The 25,033-nt window shown below is 42.5% G+C and overlaps 1 protein-coding gene across 1 annotated transcript in view; it reads left to right on the top strand.

Moving 5' to 3' along the window:
• Positions 1–25,033, top strand: part of crim1 (cysteine rich transmembrane BMP regulator 1 (chordin-like)) — a gene marked incomplete at its 5' end in the record, with an annotated part of 124,327 nt that overhangs the window by 2,341 nt on the left and 96,953 nt on the right. The window contains 3 exons of the mRNA XM_080413513.1: positions 642–884; positions 2,768–2,888; positions 6,563–6,687. Of these exons, the coding sequence (XP_080269639.1) occupies positions 642–884; positions 2,768–2,888; positions 6,563–6,687 (489 nt within the window). The remainder of the gene's footprint in view (positions 1–641; positions 885–2,767; positions 2,889–6,562; positions 6,688–25,033) is intronic.

Raw genomic sequence — 25,033 nt, 5'->3', positions numbered from 1 at the left:
TGTCTATGGGAATTCAGAATGGGGAAAAAGAACGCGACAAGGACCTCCCAAAATTCCAATCCCTCTGTCTGTCTGTCTGTCTGTCTGTCTGTCTGTCTGTCTGTCTGTCTGTCTGTCTGTCTATCCGGGAGCTAATCTTGCAAACTGCTGGACCAATTTCTTATCACATACAGAATGCTTTATTATCATGATTATTATTATTACTAATTAGATTTTTTTTACATATGCCACTTTAAATCTATAATTGACGCCCATTGGGAATTCATACACGCACGCACGCACGCACGCACGCACGCACGCACGCACGCACGCACGCACGCACGCACGCACGCACGCACGCACGCACGCACGCACGCACGCACGCACGCACGCACGCACGCACACACACACAGATATACACACACACACACACACACACACACACACACACACACACACACACACACACACACACACACACACACTCTTGTCATACTCTGTAAGTCTGTATGAGAAGTGTAGACAAAATGTGCTTCCGTAAGTATTCTGCTTGCAGCTTGCGTTCAGCATTCTGTTGTCAGTTAACAGTCGTGTGTGTGTGTGTGTTTGTGTGTTTGTGCGTGTGTGTGTGCGTGTGTGCGTGTGTGTGTGTGTGTTTTCAGACTCCCGTCCAGACTGCTCCAAGGCGCGCTGTGAGGTCCAGTTCTCCCCGCTGTGCCCAGAGGACAGCGTCCTGATCGAGGGCTACGCCCCGGCCGGCCAGTGCTGCCCGCTGCCGTCGCGCTGCGTGTGCCGCCCGTCAGGGTGCCTCCGTAAGCTGTGCCAGCCCGGTCACCTCACCATCCTGGTCACCAAGGCCACCGGGCGGCCCGGGGAGTGCTGCGACCTCTACGAGTGTAAACCCGGTACGTTGAGACAAACTTTTTCAAAACCCTGTTCTCCCTTTGTTTTTTTGGGGCCAAGACATTACAGGCGACCCACCACCACTGTACTTAGTTAGGGAGGTAACTAAGTACATTTACTTAAGTACTGTACTTAACACATTGATTGCCTAGATCGCATATATGCGTTTTTCAAATCCATCGCTTGATTGCCGCAATTCTAAAGAACGCATGTATGCATTCTTGCGTCTTTTCATTGTTTAATCTGTGATCGCGCTGCTCTGTGAATTTTTCATCATCAGTTTTGTTTTCTGTTTACATAACACTCACCGGGTTCCGGATTTATGGCGCAGATTCCGTTTCCGGTTCTCGGAAGGCCTTTTTTAGGCATTTTAGGCCAGAATAAGATAAATACTTGACAAAAAAATCTGTACTTATTTACTTATGTGAGTTTGTCCTCTTGGTAAATCCTAACAGCTATCTAAACAGCTAGCTTCTATTCCTGAATTTTTCAAAAATTTGAAAGCCCAAATGTCCTCCAATTCTGGAATGACCCATATATATTTTTAAAGCTAACATTTGTAACTCAAATCTTTGCTTCTGGGGGGTCCCTGGAACGAGATATTTTGAGATGGGGGGGTCCACGGCCTAATACATATCATTTTAGGGTCCTTGACATGAAAAAGTTTGAGAACCGCTGACATGGCAACATACGTTTTTTCAAAAAACTGTTAGGATTTAGAAGACATTTTGTAGAATCGGAACCTCAGGCCTTAATGGGATAAAAAAGGAATGGTTTAGGACATACAAGGTTTCCCCCTGACAGTGACGATAATCAAATGTACTGTGACAAATAGATCCCACCTTTCCCTTTTCCCCTGTGTTGAGCTCCAGAGGTTTATTACTGATGAGCTCCAGCAGAGTAGCTGGGCTCATCACCAGGGAGTTAATTTGGGTGCATCTATAATCAAGGAAGGCTTCTGATGGGAAACCATTTACAGGCTGATTAGACTTCCACAAAAGTAAAGTTTGGGAAACCGAGTTATTTCCATGTAATTTCCACATTTAAGTGCCACACACAAAAAAAGTGGAGAGTCCTAGGGTGGCCAGGGAGGCAGAAATCCAATGTGAAAACAATAGAGGAAGGAGACCACTGTACAATGCAAAAATAATAGATCTGATGCCTTCCTCCTACAGCTATTTTAAATGGTAACCGGAGCACTCCCCCCAAAACCAGTGTTGAATTTTACTGCACATTTTGATCTAGTCTTTTGAATAAAATTCCATTTAGTTTTAGTCCTATTTTAGTCATATGAAATGTTTTAGTTATAGTCTAGTTTGAGTTGATTTAGTCGACTAAAATGTATGTTGGCGGTGCCTTGATGGCGTCGTAATGGCTGATTTTACACTTGGCTGTTGTGAGCTTGTAGATCTGCTATTTTCAGAGCGCAACCAAGCATAAAATGACTTGTCTTTTAGTTCTACTAGATCTCTTCTCCACTCGTCACTCCCTAACATTTTAGTCTAGTTTTTATTTGTTGACAAAATTGTATATATATACGTACTGTAGCTTAATTTTTATTTAGTTTTCGTCAGTGAAAAAAGGTAGCCGACCAACATTTTTCGTCATAGTTTTAGTCGACGAAATCAACACTTCCCAAAACACACTCTCCCCCATGTTTTACGCGGACCACTCGCCCTGCAGCGGTTCTTGTATTCTTGTATTAGTTTTACTGAGGTTAAGGTTAGGAATAAGTTTAGGTTTAGGCATAGTTTCACTGAGGTTACGTTTAGGTATACCTGGTGGTTTCTCTGAATGACAATGGCTTGTATGGAGCAGTATGTGTATTTATTCTCTCGCTGGGCTGGGATAGTCGTTCTAATCATGCTCTCACGTGATTCGCCAGTCTACAGCGTCGACTGCAGTGCTGTGGAGTGTCCTCCGGTCCACCAGGGGAGCTGTCCCTCCGACAGCTACGAGACTCAGGTCAGACTGACCGCAGACGGATGCTGCACACTGCCTACCAGGTGAGAAGAACCATGCTTCCTGTGATATGGACCTACAGCCTCAACCGTGACAGTTAGCCCTACTGGACTTGTTGTTACAAGTCTGTTTTATTTCTAGTGAAGGTATTGTAGTCTGTCTCACGTAGCCAGACGATCAGAGATGTCTGGTTGCAGACGCCAGTCCGTCTGTCAACAGATAATCCACTCCCAGGCACTGCTGGACCAATTAGTGTGAAATATGCATGGATACTCCCAGTAGTCCAAGGAAAATTCTTTAACTCATTAAGTGCCAATAAAAAAAAAAAGAAATCCAATAGTGCCAGCGATTTTTCACTTTTCAAGTAGTCACAGAATATGTATCTTTAGTATGATCGATCCCCTGATGGTTGGTAATCACGGGGGCTTTCACTGGGCTGCGAAAAGAAAACAAAAAGGCAATCCGAGCTTCCGCTCACTTGCTATAAGCCGTTGAAAATAGCATTACAGGAAATTAAACATCTACTAACATCCAGCATCAACTATACATCAGACACTGCATGCGTTCAGACAGTAGAACATTCATCAAATCTTTGTGTGATAGGATTTAGTTTTTTTAACATTAACCACTTGAACCCTAGAATTCCTTTTCTGAGGGAAACATTAGCTGCGAGGCATTGAGAGCTTGTAGATCTGCTATTTTTGGCAAAGAGGCTATAGGTGTAGAGGGAAAAAAGAGCAGACTAAGTAAAAAAAAAAAACTTTTATCTGAAACACAATTTAGAGTAGGGGGTCCCTGCTTCATCTCTCTCTCGGCTAGGGGGTCCTTGGCCTGAAAACGTTGAAGACCCCTGCATTAGACACTGCATCCATTCAGACAGTAGAAAATTCATTCTATACATTAGACCAGGGGTCTTCAACGTTTTCAGGCCAAGGACCCCCTAGCTGAGAGAGAGATGAAGCAGGGACCCCCTCAATATCGTATAAAATTGTGTTTCGCGCGAGGCGTTGTGAGCTTGTAGATCTGCTATTTTTGGCCAAAGTTCTCCTCAGAAAGGGGATACTAGAGTTCAAGTGGTTAACACATTAACCGCCAAGAACGTAGTCCTACGGTCCGTTAAATCCAACTGTTAAGCGCCGAGACCGTAGCCCTACGGGCTACGGTCTTTTCGCGCATGCGCGGTCCGGGTTCACTTTCGGAATTTTTTTGATCCACTTCCGTTTCCGGTTTGATGACCGGAAACGGAATTATTTGGGATCCGGTTTTGACGATCACGCCCGCTCCCATTCTACAGACGAAACTGAAACTCAATTCTCTTCCTGTAGTTTTTTCTCCTCGCATTTCACTGTTTAACGTAATCCGCTCTAACTACAACATGGATGCCCCGTTTGACACGTGGTTTTCACTGGGAGATACGTTGAGATGTCGCGGATGTAAACAGACCGTTTACGGCTCAATCTTAAGGATTTTAACAAGATCTATGGCGACATGAAAAAAACAAAAAAACAACAAAAACACCTTGGCACTGGTGAGTACATTATGAGATTAACCTCTGGCGGTCGATGTGTTAATGTAAAAAAAATAAAAATAATATCACACAAAGATTTGGGGGACCCCCTGTAGTAACTCTGAGGACCCCCTAGGGGTCCCGGACCCCCTGTTGAAGACCCCTGCATTAGACACTACATCCATTCATACATCATACATGTATGATGTATGAATGTTGAACATACATCAGAGCACAGACAGAGCGCAGGCTGCAGAAATATTGAGCTGGTTTAGTAAAATGTCAGCACACACAATGCCAAGTAGAAGGAGGTGTAGCTCTGAGTCCAATAACATTGTAACGTATATTTATTGGGCCATTTCACCACTGCATGCGTTAGCATGAGATATAGGTCACAGTATGTCATGCGTAATATGTCATTTCCCACATTACATTAATCACTTCAACCCTGACGTGCGTAGTGTGGGCATCGTGCCATCAACGGCGGAAGTGTTCAGACATTACAGCAACCGCTTGAGTGGTGAATGTGGTAGCACTCGCTCGGGTATATTGTATAAAATTGTGTTCAGATTAACTTTTTTTTTTTTACTTAGTCTGCTCTTTTTTCCCTCTACACCTATAGCCTCTTTGCCAAGAATAGCCGATCTACAAGCTCTCAACGCCTCGCAGTGTGAGGCGTTGTGAGCTTGTAGATCGGCTATTCTTGGCTAATGTTCACCTCAGAAAAGGGATGCTATAGGGTTCAAGTGGTTAATGTAAAAAAACTAAATCCTATCACACAAAGATTTGGCGGACCCCCTATAGTAGCTCTGAGGACCCCCTAGGGGTCCCGGACCCCCTGTTGAAGACCCCTGGTCTATGCAAACACAATAATTATCAACAAGTACAACATATATACACAGTATAAAAGCTTTAGTTAAAGGGATATTTCACTTTAAAAAAAGAAATTGGGTCATTTTATCATTTATTTTATTTAATTATTTTACTGATTCTTTTTTCTTAAAAAAAAATTAATAATAATAATATTAAAAATAAATGAAGAAGTTATTGAAAAAACACAGCCTCCTCACGTATAAGGAGGGCAGTATGAGTCACCAGAACCAAGGACAGGTGTTTTCCATGAATCTAACATGGTTAAAATGGAGTTTGAAGTTAAAATGGGTTTGTATAGGAAGGGGGCGTGTCTGATCAAATGAATATCAAATATATAAATACTGAATCAAGCAACTTAAACACTGTCTGGGGTGCTCCCCAAAAGCCTGAGTAGACGATACAATTACCCAAAGTTTTTTTTGAAAGTGAAATATCCCTTTAAGGCTAAATTGTACGGCAGAGATGAACACAGAAAGAGATGAACCAAGATGCGAACAAAGCGCAATAAAAGAACCATCGATCTGAAGAGCCGTTTAGAATATATCTGACACAATAATCTCTCCCACCGCCCCACCCCTCCCCTTCCAATGATTGTTGTCACCAGGGTGTGTATGATGAGTGATCTGGGTGTCACATTCTAGCTGCACCAGATCATTTTTATGATCAATACCTTGTAGTTCATAATGAGCTGTAATGACCCGCTGATCAATGACATTTCCTACTGTCACTGTTGATTAAGTCTGGCACTGTGTGTGTGTGTGTGTGTGTGTGTGTGTGTGTGTGTGTGTGTGTGTGTGCGTGTGCGTGTGTGTGCGTGCGCTCGCACTTGTATCATTATACTTGTGGGGGCCAGATGTCCCCGCAAGTATTAAGACCTGGAACGCATCTGTGTCACTTTAGATTTCTTTGGCTATTCAAAAATAGCAGATATACAAGCTCATAGCGCGGCACCGAGTGCCGCGCTATGAGCTTGTATATCTGCTATTTTTGAAAAATCTTGTATTTATTTTGAAAAAATGTTTTTAGATTTTTTTCAAAAAAACTGTTAAGATTTAGGAAACATTTTCAAGAATCGCCTCAGGTCTTAATGGGTTAACCACGTAAGCCCCAGCATCTGTATTGTAGGGAAGGCTTCCGCAGAAAATAGCAGATCGACAAGGTCACGACACGACGCTCACACACTTTTGATGGCCATCCCTATTTCTGGCTTTAGGTGTTAAGAAATGGCAATTGAAATGTCTTCCATAAAATCACTGTCATAAAACGTTGATGTCCTCACAAGTGTTGTAATACAATCGTGTGTGTGTGTGTGTGTGTGTGTGTGTGTGTGTGTGGTAGATGTGAGTGTCTTCCATCCAGCCAGTGTGTGGTGCCGTCCTGCCCGACAGGCTTCTCCCCGCAGCTGGTCACCAAGGGCAGCGGAACACCAGGAACCTGCTGTGACCAGCAGCAGTGTGTTAACGGTAGGACCTTAAAAACAGACACGCACACGCGCACACACACACACACACACACACACACACACACACACACACACACACACACACACACACACACACACACACACACACACACACACATGACTTGCTTTAGTTGCTTATGACAGACCATCGATGATGACGATGACATTGCTCCAAATAAATAGGGGTTCAGCTTCTTCTCCCAAGCTGTGGAACAAACTCCCCATATTGCAGTTAGAACTGCAGACTCACTCCCAATCTGCTGCTGTAGTCTGAAGACCCACCTCTTCAGACTCCACCTTAGCCCTTGACGACCTTGCAGGATGAAGTTAAAATGTAATAGATAGCATGTTAGTTAGACACATGCCAGGTTCATGTGTTGACCTGGCATCCTATAGTGTGTATAGTTTCACTGTACACATGATTTATTTTTAAATATATAATACTAGGTTCTTGGTTTACCTACAGTATGATCCTAGATGACTATCTCTATGCATTTGATGTATTACCTTGTGTTTTTCCGTGCTTAGTTACTGTAAATCACTCTGGATTAAGAGTGTCTGCTAAATGCCTAAATTGTAAATTGTAGCTGCATCACACACACACACGCACTAAAACGGGTTAAACACCACATCTGACACACACACACACGCACACACACGCGCACACACACACACACACACACACACACACACACACACACACGCACACGCACACGCACACACACGCTCTATTGTCACAGAGCAGTCGTTACTTAGGTTTGCATTACATGGTTGCATTGCACAGTGCCTGTTCAAACTGAGGCGGGCCAAGGGACTGTGTGGTCATTGAATGATTTACAGGCATGGAGCTTAAACTGGATCACCTCATCTCTTTATTTGATTTTAGAGGCCGTGATAATGGACACGCTGTCTATGTCTATACTCATGTTTATTTTAATGTTCACGGTCGTCCGTATGTTAGGTTAGAAGTTTTATCGTTCTTTTATTTTCTGGGGTTTTATGCAATTAGTTGCACATTTGTGTATTGTCCCGTTTTTGTATTGTTTTTGTACTGCTTTGGCCTCGTCTTCACCAGGTCTCACTTAACCCTTTAAGACCTGGAACGCATCTGTGTCACTTCTTTGGCTATTCAAAAATAGCAGATCTACAAGCTCATAGCGCGGCACCGGGTGCCGCGCTATGAGCTTGTAGATCTGCTATTTTTGAATTGTTTTTGATTTTTTTTTTTTTTTAGGATTTAGAAAATATTTTTAAGAATCGCCTCAGGTCTAAATGGGTTAACCCATTTAGACCGGGAAAAGCATCCGTGTCATTTTAACATTTCTTTGGCTTTTTCAGAAAAATCGTGAACATTCGTGCAATGTATAAATTTTTAACTCAAATCTTTGCTTCTGGGGGTCCCTGGAACAAAATACTTTTGATATGTAGGGGTCCGTGGACAAATCCATTTCATTTTGGGGGTCCTTGACACGACAAAGTTTGAGAACCACCTATATTATAGCAACACATTTATGTATATTTTTTACTGTTAGGATTTAGAAGACATTTGTAGAACCCCCCAGAAGCAAAGATTTGAGTTACAGTTGTTCGCTTTAAAAATATATATTCAGAAATTGTCACAAATTGTCATGATTATTAAATGCAGATATACAAGCTCATATACAAGCTCATATACAAGCTCATATACAAGCGCGGCACGAGTGGCGCGCTATGAGCTCGTACAGTATCTCTGCAAAAAAAAAGAAAAGATCATGAACATTTGTGCAAATCTTTGAATAGCATAAGTATAAGATAATGGATTTTAGCAACCTCTGCTGGTCACTACCATCATTGCAGATCTTTAGCGGAGTCCTGCATTACCCAGAACTCCATTTGTTTTCACCGGAAGGCGGAAGCGTTTCAAAAAGCGTTCTTTTTGTTGTTTTATATGATCAGCGGATCGTTTCTCTTAGCCAGTGGAGCTTTAGTTACCGTGAGCTGTGCTTTCTTTTGCTGCTGTTTTTCCATCTTCAAATCCTATAATGACATAAAAACAGCGTGATATTCCTTTTTGTTACTAGCGCGGTAGTTCCGGGCCAAACAGGAAACCGGTGCGTTTCCGTTTCCGTTTTCCGGCCGGATGACGTCATTTTCAGCAACTCAAACACACAGAGTTTGCACGGCGTACAAAACAACACACACGCTGTACACACAGTGTGATGTGAGTCAGTGTAAATGTTGACGGTAAACATGTTGGACCGTGTTTGTCTACAAACAAACAAACACTGATTACATTGTTATGTCGGAAGCTGCACCGTCTGCACCGCAAAGATTCAGTTATACTTAGTTTCCCCGCCGCTGTGGCGGATCTACAAGCAGATCTACAAGCTTGTAGATCTGCTATTTTTGAAAAATCGTGAAAATGTGTGCAAATCTTTGAATATATATATTTTTTAAAGCGAACATTTTTAACTCTATTCTTTGCTTCTGGGGGGTCCCTGGAACAAAACATTTTGAGATGGGGGTCGGCGGCCAAATACATATCATTTTGGGGGTCCTTGACATGAAAAAGTTTGAGCACCACTGATATAGCATAGGTTTTTTTCAAAAAAACTGTTAGGATTTAGAAGACATTTTGTAGAATTGGCCTCAGGTCTTAATGGGTTAATGGATTAAGCAATGATTAATCACCGCGGCTCTAAACAGACATTTGCATGCAGTTAGTGATGCTTATGTTTGGAGGTGTTGTTGGGGGGGGGGGGGGGGGGGAAGGTGACTTCCATCTGTCGTTAAGCAGAGACGTCGGCCCGACAGTTATTATAATTCGGTCCGTCTTTCGGCAACGGTGCAAGGGGCTCAACTGGGCGGACGGCTGCCCGTGTACGCCTCTGTCTATATCTTGGTAAAGTGCGACCGCACTTTAGATGGCTTAGGGCTGCTGGCCATGCAGGTTTGTTTTACTTTCCCCCATCATTAAAGTGCGATGGTGCGTTCATGTTGCCTCGTTTACTAATGTACCGAAACGTGGTACCGTTCGTTGTTTAAGTGAACCGGTGATTCGCTCGGTACCACTAAAAGTACAGTGTTTTGTACTGGACCCTAGCGAGGAGAGGAGAGGTATGGATAGAGGAGGAGAGGAGAGGTATGGATAGAGGAGGAGAGGAGAGGTATGGATAGAGGAGGAGAGGAGAGGTATGGATAGAGGAGGAGAGGAGAGGTATGGATAGAGGAGGAGAGGAGAGGTATGGATAGAGGAGGAGAGGAGAGGTATGGATAGAGGAGGAGAGGAGAGGTATGGATAGCGGAGGAGAGGAGAGGTATGGATAGAGGAGGAGAGGAGAGGTATGGATAGAGGAGGAGAGGAGAGGTATGGATAGAGGAGGAGAGGAGAGGTACGGATAGAGGAGGAGAGGAGAGGTATGGATAGAGGAGGAGAGGAGAGGTATGGATAGAGGAGGAGAGGAGAGGTATGGATAGAGGAGGAGAGGAGAGGTACGGATAGAGGAGGAGAGGAGAGGTATGGATAGAGGAGGAGAGGAGAGGTATGGATAGAGGAGGAGAGGAGAGGTATGGATAGAGGAGGAGAGGAGAGGTATGGATAGAGGAGGAGAGGAGAGGGGACGAAAGGGCAGGAAGGGAGGAGATAAGAGGGGAGGCGATGTAAGGACAGACGCTGGGACATGCACACACACGCACGCATGCACACACACACACGCACGCACGCGCGCACACAAACACGCACGCGCACACACAAACACGCACGCGCACACACAAACACGCACGCGCACACACAAACACGCACGCGCACACACCCTCTCTGTCTGTCTGTCTCTCTCTCTGATTGAAACAAAAGCAGATAAATCATCATTTAAAAATGTATTGGAGGCAGCCAGGTAAACCAAAGTAAAACCACGGACCACTGCTGCTGCCGACAGCGCTGCATGCCGACTACACTCCACAAAATTGAACAGCGTTTATTGAGCCATTAATTCCACCCCCCCCCCCCCCCCGTCCCCGTCCTCCCCCCCGTCCTCCACCCCGCCCCCTACACCCCCTCCACCCCGCCCCCCAAATGGTCTTGATGGGAAAATGATTTCCCTGTGCCGCTGCATTAGCATAAAAAAGTTTATAAAACGCCTGGCGGGTGAAAACACGACGACAAACACCGGAGAGACTCACCTCACTGAACATGGAAGCCTTTCTGTTGGTTATGAACACATGTGGCAGGTAAACACAACCAGAGAGAGAGACAGAGAAGTTAACGAATAGTTCACCCAAAACATGACTTATTTTCTATCAATTACACACCCCATGAAGCATTGAATTCATGGAGATTTTTTTTTTTTTTTTTGCCGCATTCCTGAGCCAATAATTGACCGGGTGTATTTCCGGTAGGAGACTCAAAGAAACTCCTTTTAGTCTCCTACCGGATACATTAGCGTCTTTCCACCGGTCATCAAATTATTGGCTTAGGAATGTGACAAAAACAAAACAAATCTCCATGAATTCAATGCTTCATGGGGTGTGTAATTGATAGAAAATAAGTCTTGTTTTGGGTGAACTACTCCTTTAAGCCCATTCAGACCGTATTATATATATATATATATATATATATATATATATATATATATAATATATGCATCTTTTTTAACTCAAATCTCTGCTTCTGCATGGGGGTCCCTGGAACTAAATATTTTCGAACTATTTTTGTAGAAGACATTTGTAGAATCCCCAGAAGCAATGATTTGAGTTAAAACATATATTCAAAGATTTGAGTTAAAACATTTTGATGAAACATTTTTTAAAACATTTTTTAAAACATTTTTTTTAAAACATTTTTTTAAACATTTTACAAGCTTGTAGATCTGCTATTTTGTATAGCCCAAAGTACAAAATAATAAGTTTTAGCCATACAAATCTAAAATGACACAGTATGCGTCCCTGGATTGAATGTGTTAGTACTGGAGCAGGAGCCAGACTTAACTCATTGACTGCCAGAGTTAAAACCTCGTTCATAGCAGCCCTTGCCAGCGATTTTCGTGTTTTTTTGTTTCGTTATTTTGTTATTTAATTCACATCTAGAAAGTCTGGCTTGACACTTGAATCGTTTTGATCGTTCCACCACTAGAGTGCAGCACATACCAAGCTTGATCGCCTCTCGATCACACTCGCCCCCTCCCAGACCCACTCACACAGTGAAACACATGAACCGGAAGTGAAATGTCTCAGATTCTGTTATCGGCGAAAATTACTTTGTGATACACAACGGGGATGACTGTTCGTCACCCAGACCATAGATTATAGGAGGGGAGGTCTCCGATCGTTTTTCATAGCGTGTGAAAAACCATTTGTTTCCCTATTATGGTCGAAAATGACTGGGGGGAAAAATGTAAAACCGAAAACGGAACCCAAGTCATGGAACCGGATGCAGTGGTGGTTGAAGTAAGTGGAACCCGAAACTTAGCCTGATTCATAACAGAATAGCGTGATCAGAGCATAAAGATCAATAAAGACCATAGATCGCATTAACGCGATCCTGGCGGCCAAGCGCGCTATTTATTAGATCACGTTAATGCGATAATGGCGGCCAATGAGTTAACATGGAACGATACAATGTAACGTAACGTCTGACCTGTCTGACTGCAGCTTGTTATACTGAGCTTATACAATCTATTCTGGACATCAGAGCTTCCTCACATGCTCATAAAAGCTATAACACAACTCATGTTTATCACCCATCTGTTATTGACAACACCACAATGGCCAGGCCGGGATCAACGACCCCTCAGGGCCCGTGGGGGGGCTACACCAAATCAAAGCCCCCCCCCCCTCAACATTAATCGGACAATATCGGGTGCGTTCGCGCGCCCAGCGGATGAACGCGCGCTGCTGAGGTGCAACACGACTCTCTATCAGTGGTGTAAAGTAACTAAGTGCATTTACTCAAGCACTGTACTTAAGGTACAATTGTCCATACTTTTACTTCTACTCCACTACATCTCAGAGGCAAATATTGTACTTTTATTCCACTACAATTATTTGAAAACTTGAGTTACTAGTTACTTTGCAGATATAAACATACTACATTATAAAACATACATTAACCACTTTAGCCCTATTTTATACCTAGGCTATTTCAAAATAGCCGATCTACAAGCTCACAACGAGTGGCATCGCGGCACGTTGTGAGCTCATAGATCTGCTATTTTCAAACATTTTATTACTTTTACTTTTGGTACTTTAAGTACATTTTGATACCAATACTTTTGTTTCTATGTATCCTCTTCCCAGCGATGACGTGTGTGCGTGCGTGAGAGAGAGAGAAGCACCTCAGTGAAGCATGTTTTATGATGATTTTACCTGCGTCTTCAAACCATTGCATCAGTAAAAGCTGGTCTACCAGTGAATACGCTGAAAGAAGAGAGCACTCACCACCATTAACCACCATTAAGTCTGATTTGAATCCCACCTTCCCTTTTTGCGGGGGCTCAATAAAGTATGTCAATCAAATGCTTCGGCAATTCCAAAATGGTTCACAGCGCGCCCAGATCAGGCATTCTGTTCAAACACCATTTTGCAAAAAAAAAAGAAACCGCCTCGCTGGAACATTTGAAAGATCAAACCAAATTTGCCACCTGGCAGTTGAGCCCTTTATGAATATCGTCTCTGTCGGGTGGAAACCTCATATGTCTAAAACTGTTACTGATTCAAATAAAATAAAATAAATAAGCAAAAGTAGAACAAGCTCGAAACGCAATGCTTTTGTGTGATGTTGTAGTATGATCAAGTAGGACGTTAATTTATGAAAAAAACACAAGTTAAAATCCGCTATTTCTACCCGATCGTTTTGAAAGGTATCACTAGTCTGTTGGCTTGTGTCTAATGTAAATGTCAAATAAAGATGTATAAGCAATCATATTTTGTTAAAACTGTTATGAAAAGGTATCTTTGTTAAGTCCTCCTGGTCACTGGAACCAGCCGGTTCCAGCAGGGGGCAGTGCCAAACACTTGGTCTCAGAGAGCATACATAACAAAGAGAGGCTAACCCTAACCCTGTGAACAAAGGATATGTAAATCCCGCTATGCATGATGGGATTGATAGCCCTGTTAACTATCTTTGAATGAGATCCATTCAACTGGTCTTTTCTCTACTGAAGAGTATTAACTTGACTTCAGTCTACTATTCACTCAATCTTATTAACCAATATATCATTATTTTGCTATGATTCCCTGCTTTCATATGACATGAAAAAATTAAAATGAAAAAATGCTAGATGACTGTCTCCTAGTCACATTTGGTCACATATGGAGATAAGAGGTTTTCTGCCCGACAGTGACAGATGACAATAGCTAGTTCTATACGAGTGTTGTGAGCTCGTGGATTGTGGCTGATTTTCAGCGTGAAAACCTGGAGGGGGCCCTAGCACAGGTCCTGGGGGTACTCCAGGTCACCTACAGTAGTAAGTAGTATGGGGGTTGAAGTGTTTTTTTTTTTTTATTAAATGGTGATTATTATACGATGTTGTGGTGGGAGTGCTGACATACAGTACAGCTACCGGGAAAGCATCTGTGTCATTTTACGATTTACTTTGGGCTATTAAAAAATAGCTATGAGCTTGTAGGTCTGCTATTTATTTATTTTTAATTGTGAAAATGTGTGCAAATCTTTGAATATATATATATATATATATATACATATATATATATTTATGTATTTTTTATTTTATTTTTTTTCAAAGCGAACATCTTTAACTCCAATATTTACTTCTGGGGGTTTCTGGAAATAAATATTTAGAGATGGGGGGTCAAAATACATATCATTTTGGGGGTCTTTGACATCGAGAGTTTCAGCAGCACTGATATAGCACCCAAACAACAAAAATATATATGAAAATATAAATATATATTTGGCCACAAACCGCCGCTTTAAAAGAAAATATAGAATCAAAGATTTGCACACATTTTCTAATTTTTCCAAAAGAATTGCAGATCTACAAGCTCTTAGAGCGGCTACAAGCTTGTATATCTGCCATTTTTGAATAGCCAAAGTATAAAATAAGGGTTATAGCTAAAATCTAATAAATGACACAGATGCGTTCCCGGTCTTCATGGATTTAACTGTATAATTTATGGATGTATGGTCTTGGGGATTATCTTTGGCACGAGGCCCACAGAGCCAGTGCTGGAGATAATGTCTGGCCAAATCACCGCCGCGGAGATATACTGTGTATATTGTTGAGGATGGAAACCGTGTATGTCCAAAAACTGTTACTCTATTATCATTTGAAAAGAACATTTGTAAAAGATAGTACAAATTGTAGATCTATACAAGCAGATCTACTAGCTTACAATTTGACACGTTGTGAGCTTGTAGATCTGCTAATTTTACTACTCTTGTGCGACATGATGAGGTAGGGCATTGATTTAAAAAAAACATCAAACGTTTGAATATGGAGATAGTAGGTTTTACCTTTGCAGCGACCACAGCCTCTCCGGGGATATCGCTCAAATATGAATCTTTGCTGTCAGAGATACAAAGCAGAGAGAGAGACTCAACAAATTAAGTAATACGTCTTAAAAAAAAACAACAACATATGAACACAAATATCACGCACGCACGCACGCGCACACACACACACATACGTGCACACATACGCGCGCACACACACATTTACAGAGAGAGCGTTTCCAAACATTCTTGCTATAGCACACACTCACACAGACATCAAAGAACAACACATCTTTGTAGTCGGTCCCATTTCTGTATTATATCTATCATGTTATTATTATAATGTATCATACGTATTATGGCAGTGGTTCTCAAACTTGTTTTGGTTTCAGAACCTCCTTTTCCTGATTTCTGAATCCAAGTACAGACGAGTAGAAAATTGCAAGAGAAAACCATGTCTAGCATATGATGCTATGAATGAATTATAACCATACCTACCAACTCTCCTGATTTCAGCAGGAGCCTGAATGTGTACCCTGTCTGCTTCCTGGCTCCTGAATCGACATTTTTCCAGATTATTATATTTTTTTTTTTGAACGACTCAACCCTAACTCTAAAAGTATCAAACTCCCCGTTAAAATGTACCAGCATACAGGGACACAGTGTTTGTCCGTTTTTATCATTAAACGAATGATCGTTCCACTTTATCTCGCACGTACCCCCTGTAGTACCTCCATGTCCCAGTAGGGGTACATATACCCTGTATTATAGTATTGAGCTGCAGAGGGGGGTGGGGGGGGGGTAGAAGGATAAAAGCAGTGCAGCAGTCATGACATCATCAGTCAAACAAATATGTTCTTTTGCTACAACTACCCTTATCACCATCACTATGGCAACCCACTGCACTGTGGCCCACCAACAAGGACAGGTGCGTGTGCGTGTGCATGTGCGTGTGCGTGTGTGTGTGTGCGCGCGCGCGTGTGTGTGTGTGTGTGTGCATGAGCGTGCACGTGTGTGTGTCTTCTATACCCAGTTCTGTGTGCACTTGAGTTTGTATTTATATGCAGTTTGCATGTACAGATGAATGCAATTTATTTTGTGTCTATATCTGTAGTTGTGTGTGTGTGTGTGCGTGTGCGTGTGCGCGCGCGTCAGCCTGCAGTGCTGCCTGCAGCATGCATGGCTGGTCTTGCTGTGAACATCTCCTCCAGCACCTGTTCTCCCCCACAGCTCACTGGGGAGACTGAACTGATGGCAGCCATTAGCCTGGTAATGTGCCATCCTCCACATGGGAAGGCAGGCAGACACACAGGTGCATCTATCTATCCATCCCCCTCCTGAAGGGAAGGAACTAAATACATTTACTCAAGTACTTTAACCCTTTAAGTCACGGAACGTATCTGTGTGTCATTTTTAACACATTGAGTGCCATAAACGGTCCGGACCGTTTTTGGCTCATTTTAAAAATATATATTTTTCCCACGTGGGGCTCTCTAATGAAACTTTGGGATCATCCAAGGAGTCTCTGAGAAGGAGAGGCCCGATGTCGATCCATGTCAAAAATGCTTCCGGTCGACCGCTCCAATGTTAACTCCTTGACTAAAAGCTTAGTATCTCCATTTCTTTTTAACGTGGAAGTGAGCCGTTTTCGATCGGCGATCACTCTGCAATGGAGGATCGCCATTGAATAAATATTATTGTTCGAGGCGTTAGTCGGGACCCTCCGCCGTCTCGAACGCAGGCTCTGTTTACATGCACTTCCACGTCGGGGCTTCTACAGCACGAAACGTATCAACGTAAGTGGATGGAAGATATGCTGGCACTGAACGTACCCTATTTTAATAAAGCTCTGGCACACAATGTGTTAAGATGTCTTTGGCTATTCAAAAATAGCAGATCTACAAGCTCATAGCCGTGCTCTGAGCTTGTAGATCAGCTTTTTTTGAATAGCCAAAGCTAAGTGGTTAAAATTATTGTGACACTATGTTAACTAATTTTACTGGGGACCCCCTGGTACCCCCCCCCCCCACCACCACTGATTGAGAACCACTGTCCTCGAGAACTGGACTTGAATCACAACTGTACTTTGACCACCATATCTGCAGATCTGCTATTTTTTGGCTAATGTTCCTCCCAGAATGTGGACGCTCGGGTTCTTGTGTTGAGCTGCTTTAACGTGAGCGTTGCCATGTTTCAACACTTCATGCTTCTACTCCACTACTATCTCTGAGGGAAATATTGTATATTTTGATGCCATTACTTTTGTACTTTTATTTCAAGTTAAGTCGTATCACTACTTTTAATTAAGTAGAAAGAAGAAATCAGAGTACTTCTTCCACCACTGGTGGTGTGCTGTGTTTTTCAGCCCCTCGGGGGGCGTGCGTGTGTGTGTGTGTGCGTGTGCGTGTGCGTGTGTGTGTGTGTGTGTGTGTGTGTGTGTGTGTGTGTGTGTGTGTGTGTGTGTGTGTGTGTGTGTGTGTGTGTGTGTGTGTGTGTGTGTGTGTGTGTGTGTGTGTGTGTGTGTGTGTGTGTGTGTGTGCACTGTGCACTGTGCACGCGTGTTTGTATTGACTGCACATGCTGTGTGTACATGCGTCTGTACTGGCTGCACATGCTGTGTGCGCGTGTGTGTGTGTACTGGCTTCACATGGTGTGTGTGTGTGTGTGTGTGTGTGTGTGTACTGGCTTCACATGCTGTCCTGTGATCTCCCACCTGGCCATTAGTCAGGCACCTGTTCTCTTTGTTCAGCCAGGGGGTGATTGATCACTGCTTTATGTACTGAGTATCATCATGAAACCAAGAGTTCACTGAGCCTTTTCTTTTCTAAAGGGATGGAATAGCAGTATTGCCTAATGCATGGGGTCTCCAACGGGGGGTCCGGGGCCCCCTAAGGTGGTCCTCAGGAGTTATTATAAGTTGGCCTGGCCACCAAATTGCGCAATCACCGCATTGCACCGCGACGTGTTGTGAGCGTGTAGATGGGAATATGTTTGGAGTGACTTTTCCCTCTAGTTTGTATTTGTTGACAAAATGGTCGATGTTGTCATAGTTTTAGTCATCATAGATTAGTTTGTATTTAGTTTGTATTTAGTTTTCGTCTGTGAAAAAAAGGTAGTCGACGGACATTTTTTCGTCACAGTTTTAGTCGACGAAACGAACCACCTGGTGGTCCGTTGATCCTCTGGTGGGATGCAGCGTGTTACCATCAGTACATAGAGCACCGAAGTCTGACGTCATTTACACATCCTACCTGGTTTGTGGTTTTCCACCCCCGTTCTGAGTCCCCATAGACGTCTTTAATATCGCATCAAATAAGAACTGTGTTGCAAAAATAAACAAATGACCCGGCGGTTTGACTCTTATGGATATGAAGCATCAACTGACGGTGAGAAAACGCTAACGTTACTTCCACCGAATTAGTAAAATTTCCGCCAGAAACAGACTGTATCAAATATAAGTGACTGACTATCATAAACGATACAGAACCTCCTCCCTGACAATGTCGCAGAGACAGTTTGTTTATTTTTGGACCACGATTCTTATATGAGACGATTCTATGATGACCCAATGTTATTCTCCATAGAGAAATGACTTTACGAACCAGGGGATGAAAGAGTGACGTCAGGACTTCTGTACTCTATTGTGTCAGGAATGAAGTGATGTAGATTGTTGGGGGGCGGGGGGCTCCATCCATCCATCCATCCAGGACCCTCCCAGACAGAGACACTCTGCAGGAGACGAGTGCTCCAACACATATGGCACCAACCACTCCGCCATTATACGCTGTGTGTGTGTGTGTGTGTGTGTGTGTGTGTGCGCGCGTGCGTGCGTGCGTGTGCCGATCTACAAGTTAGCCGATCTACAAGCTCACAACGCGTCGCAATGCGACACTTTGTGAGCTTGTAGATCGGCTATTTTCAAACATTTTAGTACATTTACTTTTGGTCCTTTAAGTACATTTTGATACCAATACTTTTGTACTTTTACTCAAGTAAATTTCGAATTCCAGACTTGTACATGTAACAGAGTACTTCTACATTGCAGTACTTTTACTTAAGTAAAACATTGAGTCCACTGACCACCACAGAAAGGATCAAGTAAGGCGTTAATTGACGAAAAAACTAATAAAGTTAAAAGATGGAGATATGGGGTGTGTGTGTGTGTGTGTGTGTGTGTGTGTGTGTGTGTGTGTGTGTGTGTGTGTGTGTGTGTGTGTGTGTGTGTGTGTGTGTGTGTGTGTGTGTGTGTGTGTGTGTGTGTGTGTGTGTGTGTGTGTGTGTGTGTGTGTGTGTGTGTGGGCAGCTGTGGAATGCTCAGCACTGCAGTGATTACACCAATTATAATCCAGTCTGTGGCAGAGCTGTTGGAATCCGTTCCAAAGCTCCATTCGTTCACACACCTGCAGTTCACATGCGCTCTGTGTGTGTGTGTGTGCGTGTGCGTGCTGCTGTAAACATTCACACACACCTGCAACATTCACCCTCCCTCTGTGTGCTGAGACCATTAGCTGCTTCTCTGAGACCACCTCAAGTCCTGCTTTAACCCATTCAGTGTCATTTTAACATTTCTTTGGCTCTTCAAAAATAGCAGATCTACAAGCTCATAGCACGGCACCACGAGCTTGTAGATCTGCTATTGTTTTGAAAAATCTTGAAAATGTGTGCAAATCTTTGAATATATATATATATATATATATGTATGTATGTATGTATGTATATATGTATATATGTATATATGTATATATGTGTGTGTTTTAAAGCGAACAATTTTAACTCCGATCTGTGCTTCTGGGGGTCCCTGGAACAATATATCTTGAGATGGGGTCCACGGCCAAATACATGTCATTGTGGGTGGTCCCTGACATGGAAAAGTTGGAGCACCACTGATATACTGTAGCAACATACCGACATATGCATTTTTAGATATGTATTTGGCCGCGGACCCTCATCTCAGAATGTGTTGTTCCAGGGACCCCCTAGAAGCAAAGATTTGAGTTACAAATGTTTGCTTTAAAAAATATACATATATTCAAAGGTTTGCACATATTTTCACGATTTTCCAAAAATAGCAGATCTACAATAGCTGCTATTTTTGGAATAGCCAAAGAAATCCTAAAATGACACAAGATGCGTTCCCGGTCTTAACGGGTTAATAATTGCCTCAAATGAGCGATGGTGACTGGACACAGATCCAGGAAGACGTCATTTTGGTTTATGTCAGATATCCATAGCTGCTTGGCTCCCAGGTCAAAACTATTAGAACAATATATGACATATTTCACAATGTGTTGTATTTCCCCCCAACACTTGTATTCCCTCTATGTCACAGGGGTGTCAAACTCATTTCGGGGTTAAGGGCTGCGTTGGGGCAAAAGGTAACTTGACGATGACTAGGGCCGCGATCAGTTGCGGACGTGCATGCGTGCTCGCACACGTTTACTTGCACGGCTGTCACTTGTCTTAGTTTTTGCTATAACCACAGTAAATGACTTTACAAATGTTGTTTATTATTTAGAAGAATAGCTAAGAATAGCAAATGCAGGACAGACAGGCAGAATAGTGTTCAAAACCCATGATTGGGAATTTAATACAGGCGAACAGGTGAACATGAGACCTTACAGACAAACGATGCAACACAAACAAACCGACCAGGATTGAATGGGGAACAAGACTAAGGCCACATCCACACGGATACGTTTTTAGGTGAAACCGCATAAGTTTTTAATCGTTTGCACGTTTTGGCCACACGGAGCCGGCGTTTTAGGTCTGCAATACGCTTATTTTTGAAAACGGGTCCCAGAGTGAATAAATCTGAAAACGCCACCCCTGCGTCTCCGTGTGTACAACCAAATACGGCAATACGCATCTTTCCTGAACCGATGACGCTATAGCTCCACCTCTCGCTTAAACCCGCCCCCCCCCCGTTCCCCCACCCCCGCCCCCCCGTTCCCCCACCCCCCGAAGACGCCACCCTTGCGTCTCCGTGTGTACAACCAAATACGCTTCTTTCCTGGAACAATGACGCTATAGCTCCACCTCTCGCTTAACCCGCATGCGCCGAGCACCCCCCCCCCCCCTGCATGCGTGCCCCCCGAACCCCCCCCCGACCCTGCATGCGCCGCCGCCCGCCCCCCCCCCAACAACAAACACCCCGACCCCGTCAGCGTTGCGTTCGTACTACTTAACGCAATAGGGCTTTTACAGCCACAAGTGGACATGGAGTAAATGTACTTAGTTACTTTCCGCTTAGTTACTTTTTAATGTAGAGTATATTCACGTGCATACAAATGAGCCATGCGGTCTTATAAGAATGAAAACAAACGTCTTGCTGTTGACCATGGGTCACATGACGGTCGTCTGTTATGACGATCATGGATGAACTTCAACCTGGTGTTTGCACTTTCTCCATTTATAACCCGTTCATCTACATAAACGTTCATATTTCTAATATAAAGTGCTGACCCCATGGCCACGGATGTTACACTTGTGTATGGGCCCGCATAAGTACACCTATCTACCGTATTGTTCAATAAAAATCATTTTAATCCGATTGGTGGCCATTGACTTCGAATTTTCTCCATTGACTTTCATTTACGCGACCCTACCGGTTGGGAGGAGTATTGCACTCTAATACATTATAACTCTATGAGAAAATGGCTGCCGATCGGATTAAAATGCTTTTTATTGAACAATACGGAAGATACGGGTACTTATACCCACTCGAAGTGAATTTTAACATCCATGGCCATGAGTTAAGCACTTTATATTTGAAATCTGAACGTTTATGTAGATGTACGGGTTGTAAATAGAGAAAGTACAAACACCAGGTTGAATTCAGCCAGGACGCTAGTGGCTAAGCTAGGAGTTTGAATGGGACGTTTACGGCCGTATTAGCTAAATCTGGCATTTAAAAAAAAAGAATTTATATCGAATATCTTAAATACAATGAAACAAACACATTTAGGCTCTCTACCTGTGCTCAAACAAGCATGACAGCACACAATAAAAATATAAACATGTTGTGTTGATTGATGAGACCGAGTCTGGATGAGAATCAGCGTTGCCATGTCGGCTTATTATAAGCGACTTTGGGCAGAACTTTTTCTGGCTTTTTCTGTAAAGTTGCTTGTAAAATTGGTAGTTGCGGGTTGCGTTTTTTGTGTGGCTTATTTATAAAGTGTTCTTGCTTATTTAGGCTTGCTTCCAATATATATATATTTTTTTTTAAACCAGTGGTTTTCAAATATTTTCATGAAAATGTTCTGTGCCAGAGCATTAGTGTTGTTAGAATGTTTAAAAAAAACAAACAAGTATTCTTTATTTTATTGCAAGAGTTTTTTTTAAATAGCCTATGTACAAGCTCACGTGAGCTTGTAGATCGGCTATTTTCATTCAAGTAGCTGATGTCACTAAGCCACTTCTTCTGGGCTTGTTTTCATAGACCTGGTTGGCTGCTTATTTTTCTCGCAAAATCTGGCAACACAGGTTCCGTTCCGTTCACTTACTATGAACAGTATAATAATAATAATAATAATAATACTTCGCTAATAATATAAATAATAATATATAAATAATCAGTACTCAAGATGACTATATTTTATTTTCGGTTCAGGTGAACCATTAGTCTATGAAATGAATGATTGTTTGTGACTCTGACTGGGCACAATATCATTACATGATCTGGGGCACAGATGTAATTTTTTCCAGGTAGCGTGCCTTTGCATCCGCGTTCAGCTTCTCTCTGTATGGTATGTCTCTGTCACGCATTGTGTGTGTGTATGTGTTGTAGACTTTACACAGACTGTGCGTTCAGGAGACGTTGTAAACTTGTAAAAGCAAGTAAAAGTAGCAATACCACAATATAAAAATACTCTGTTACTAATTACTAATACTAAGTAAAAGGCCTGTGCTCAAAATGTTACTTGAGTTCAATCAAAGTAAAAGTACAAAAGTATTGGCATCAAAATATACTTAAAGTACTGAAATGTTTGAAAATAGCTGATCTACAAGCTCACAATGCGTCGGATGCGCGTTGTGAGCTTGTAGATCGGCTATTTTTAAATAGTCTATGTAAAATAGGGCAAATAAATAAATATAAATGTTTTATAATGTCATGATTTATATCTGCAAAGTCACTAGTATTAACTAAAGCGTTCAAATAATTGTAGTGGAGTAAAAGTACAATATTTTCCTCTGAGATGTAGTGGAGTAGAAGTAAAAGTGTTGGAATTTGGAAATACTCGAGTAAAGTGAAAAATACCTCAATTGTACTTAAGTACAGTACTTGAGTAAATGTACTTAGTAACTTTCCTCCACAGCACCACCCACAGGCCAGGCATATATACTACAGCGTTTTCAGTTTGTGGCGTTTTCAGTGGTTTCGTGTGGACACACACATTTCTTGAGACGATTCCGTGTGTACGGTAAACTTTTTGAAAACGAATCTGTGACATTTTTTAAAACGTCTCCGTGTGGATATGGCCTAATGTACACATGAGGGCTGATTACACATGAGATACAGCTGGGGAAGACAGCATAGAACCAAAACAACTAGAACAAGACCAAGCAGAAATACAACGCCTAGACAAGACAGGTAAACTCTGTGACTGTGACAGTTTCAAGGAATGTACTGCTGCTAGGTGGCCTTGCCATATCTTATCTTTTGCTGAATTGACGCCATTATTATTATATTTATTTATTTTTATATCTTTGCTTTGCAGGCAAAAACCTTGCACAGTTTGTCCAGTTTGGCCAAAACCATAATTTTTCTGGAAATGTGGAAAAAATAAGCTGTTCCAAATGGATCCACTGTAGCTGTTAATTCAGTCAGGTGTTGAAATGTGAGCCTAGTATTTTTTCGATACAAAAAGTTCCGTTCAATGAGAGTCGGAGGTGGGGGTGGGTCTAACGACAAGCCAATCAGCGAATATCTGCTTAAAACAAGCTGTACGATGACGTCAGATGTAGGCGGATCCGTGGATTCTCTTGTAATTGGTTTAGGGGAAATTTGAATCCCCTCCCCCTGGTAATCGCCGACACTGCAGCCAATTTCAGACTGAAGCTCCACGCAGCTTCAGGCTGATAATCAGGCTATCTCCCATCTGCATCTGGGGTTTTTTAACCCATTGAGACCTGAAGCCGATTCTACATGTCTCCTAAATCTCAACAGTTTTCTGAAAAACGTATGTTTCTATGTCAGTGGTTCTCAATCTTTTTCATGTCAAGGACCCCCAAAATTATATGTATTTGGCCGCGGACCCCCATCAAAATATCTTGTTCCAGGGACCCCCCAGAAGCAAAGATTTGAGTTAAAAATGTTCGCCTTAAAAATATATATATTCAAAGATTTGCACACATTTTCACGATTTTTCAAAAATAGCAGATCTACAAGCTCGTAGCGCGGCACTCGGTGCCGCGCTATGAGCTTGTATATCTGCTATTTTTGAATAGCCTAAAGTGTAAAATAATGCTTTTTAGCTCAAATCTAAAAATGACACAGTTCCAGGTCTTATTGGGTTAATGGAGCTGAACAGATAAAGCGAGACGCATAAGATGAAACTTTAATTGATCCCAGGCCGGGACCTTGGGGGCATTCCTAGGCAGCCGGCAGCTAGATGAAATATAAGACCCCGACAAAACGAGGTTATAATGACCAAAACGTGTTCGGGAGTGAAAATAATAAGGCACAGAAGTCTAAACATCAGACCTCCAGTAGTAGCCGTGCATCTGCATTGGGATGCATATCATCAGCCGCTAATAAGATATCATTGCTGTTGAGGGCAGAGACCTCTTATCTCCATATGTTAAAGGTTTCATGACATTCAGTTTTTACAACACATTAAAAGTAGGGGTGTGCCGATACACTAATTTCACGAAACGATACGATATTGGGCTCGCAACTTCGATACGATTTCGATAC

This window comes from Gymnoscopelus braueri (assembly GCF_963280865.1).
Source record: "Gymnoscopelus braueri genome assembly, chromosome: 19".
In the NCBI taxonomy this organism is placed as follows: domain Eukaryota; kingdom Metazoa; phylum Chordata; class Actinopteri; order Myctophiformes; family Myctophidae; genus Gymnoscopelus; species Gymnoscopelus braueri.
The sequence above is the reverse complement of the archived record's forward strand: the minus strand, read 5'-3'. Positions and strand labels throughout refer to the sequence as shown.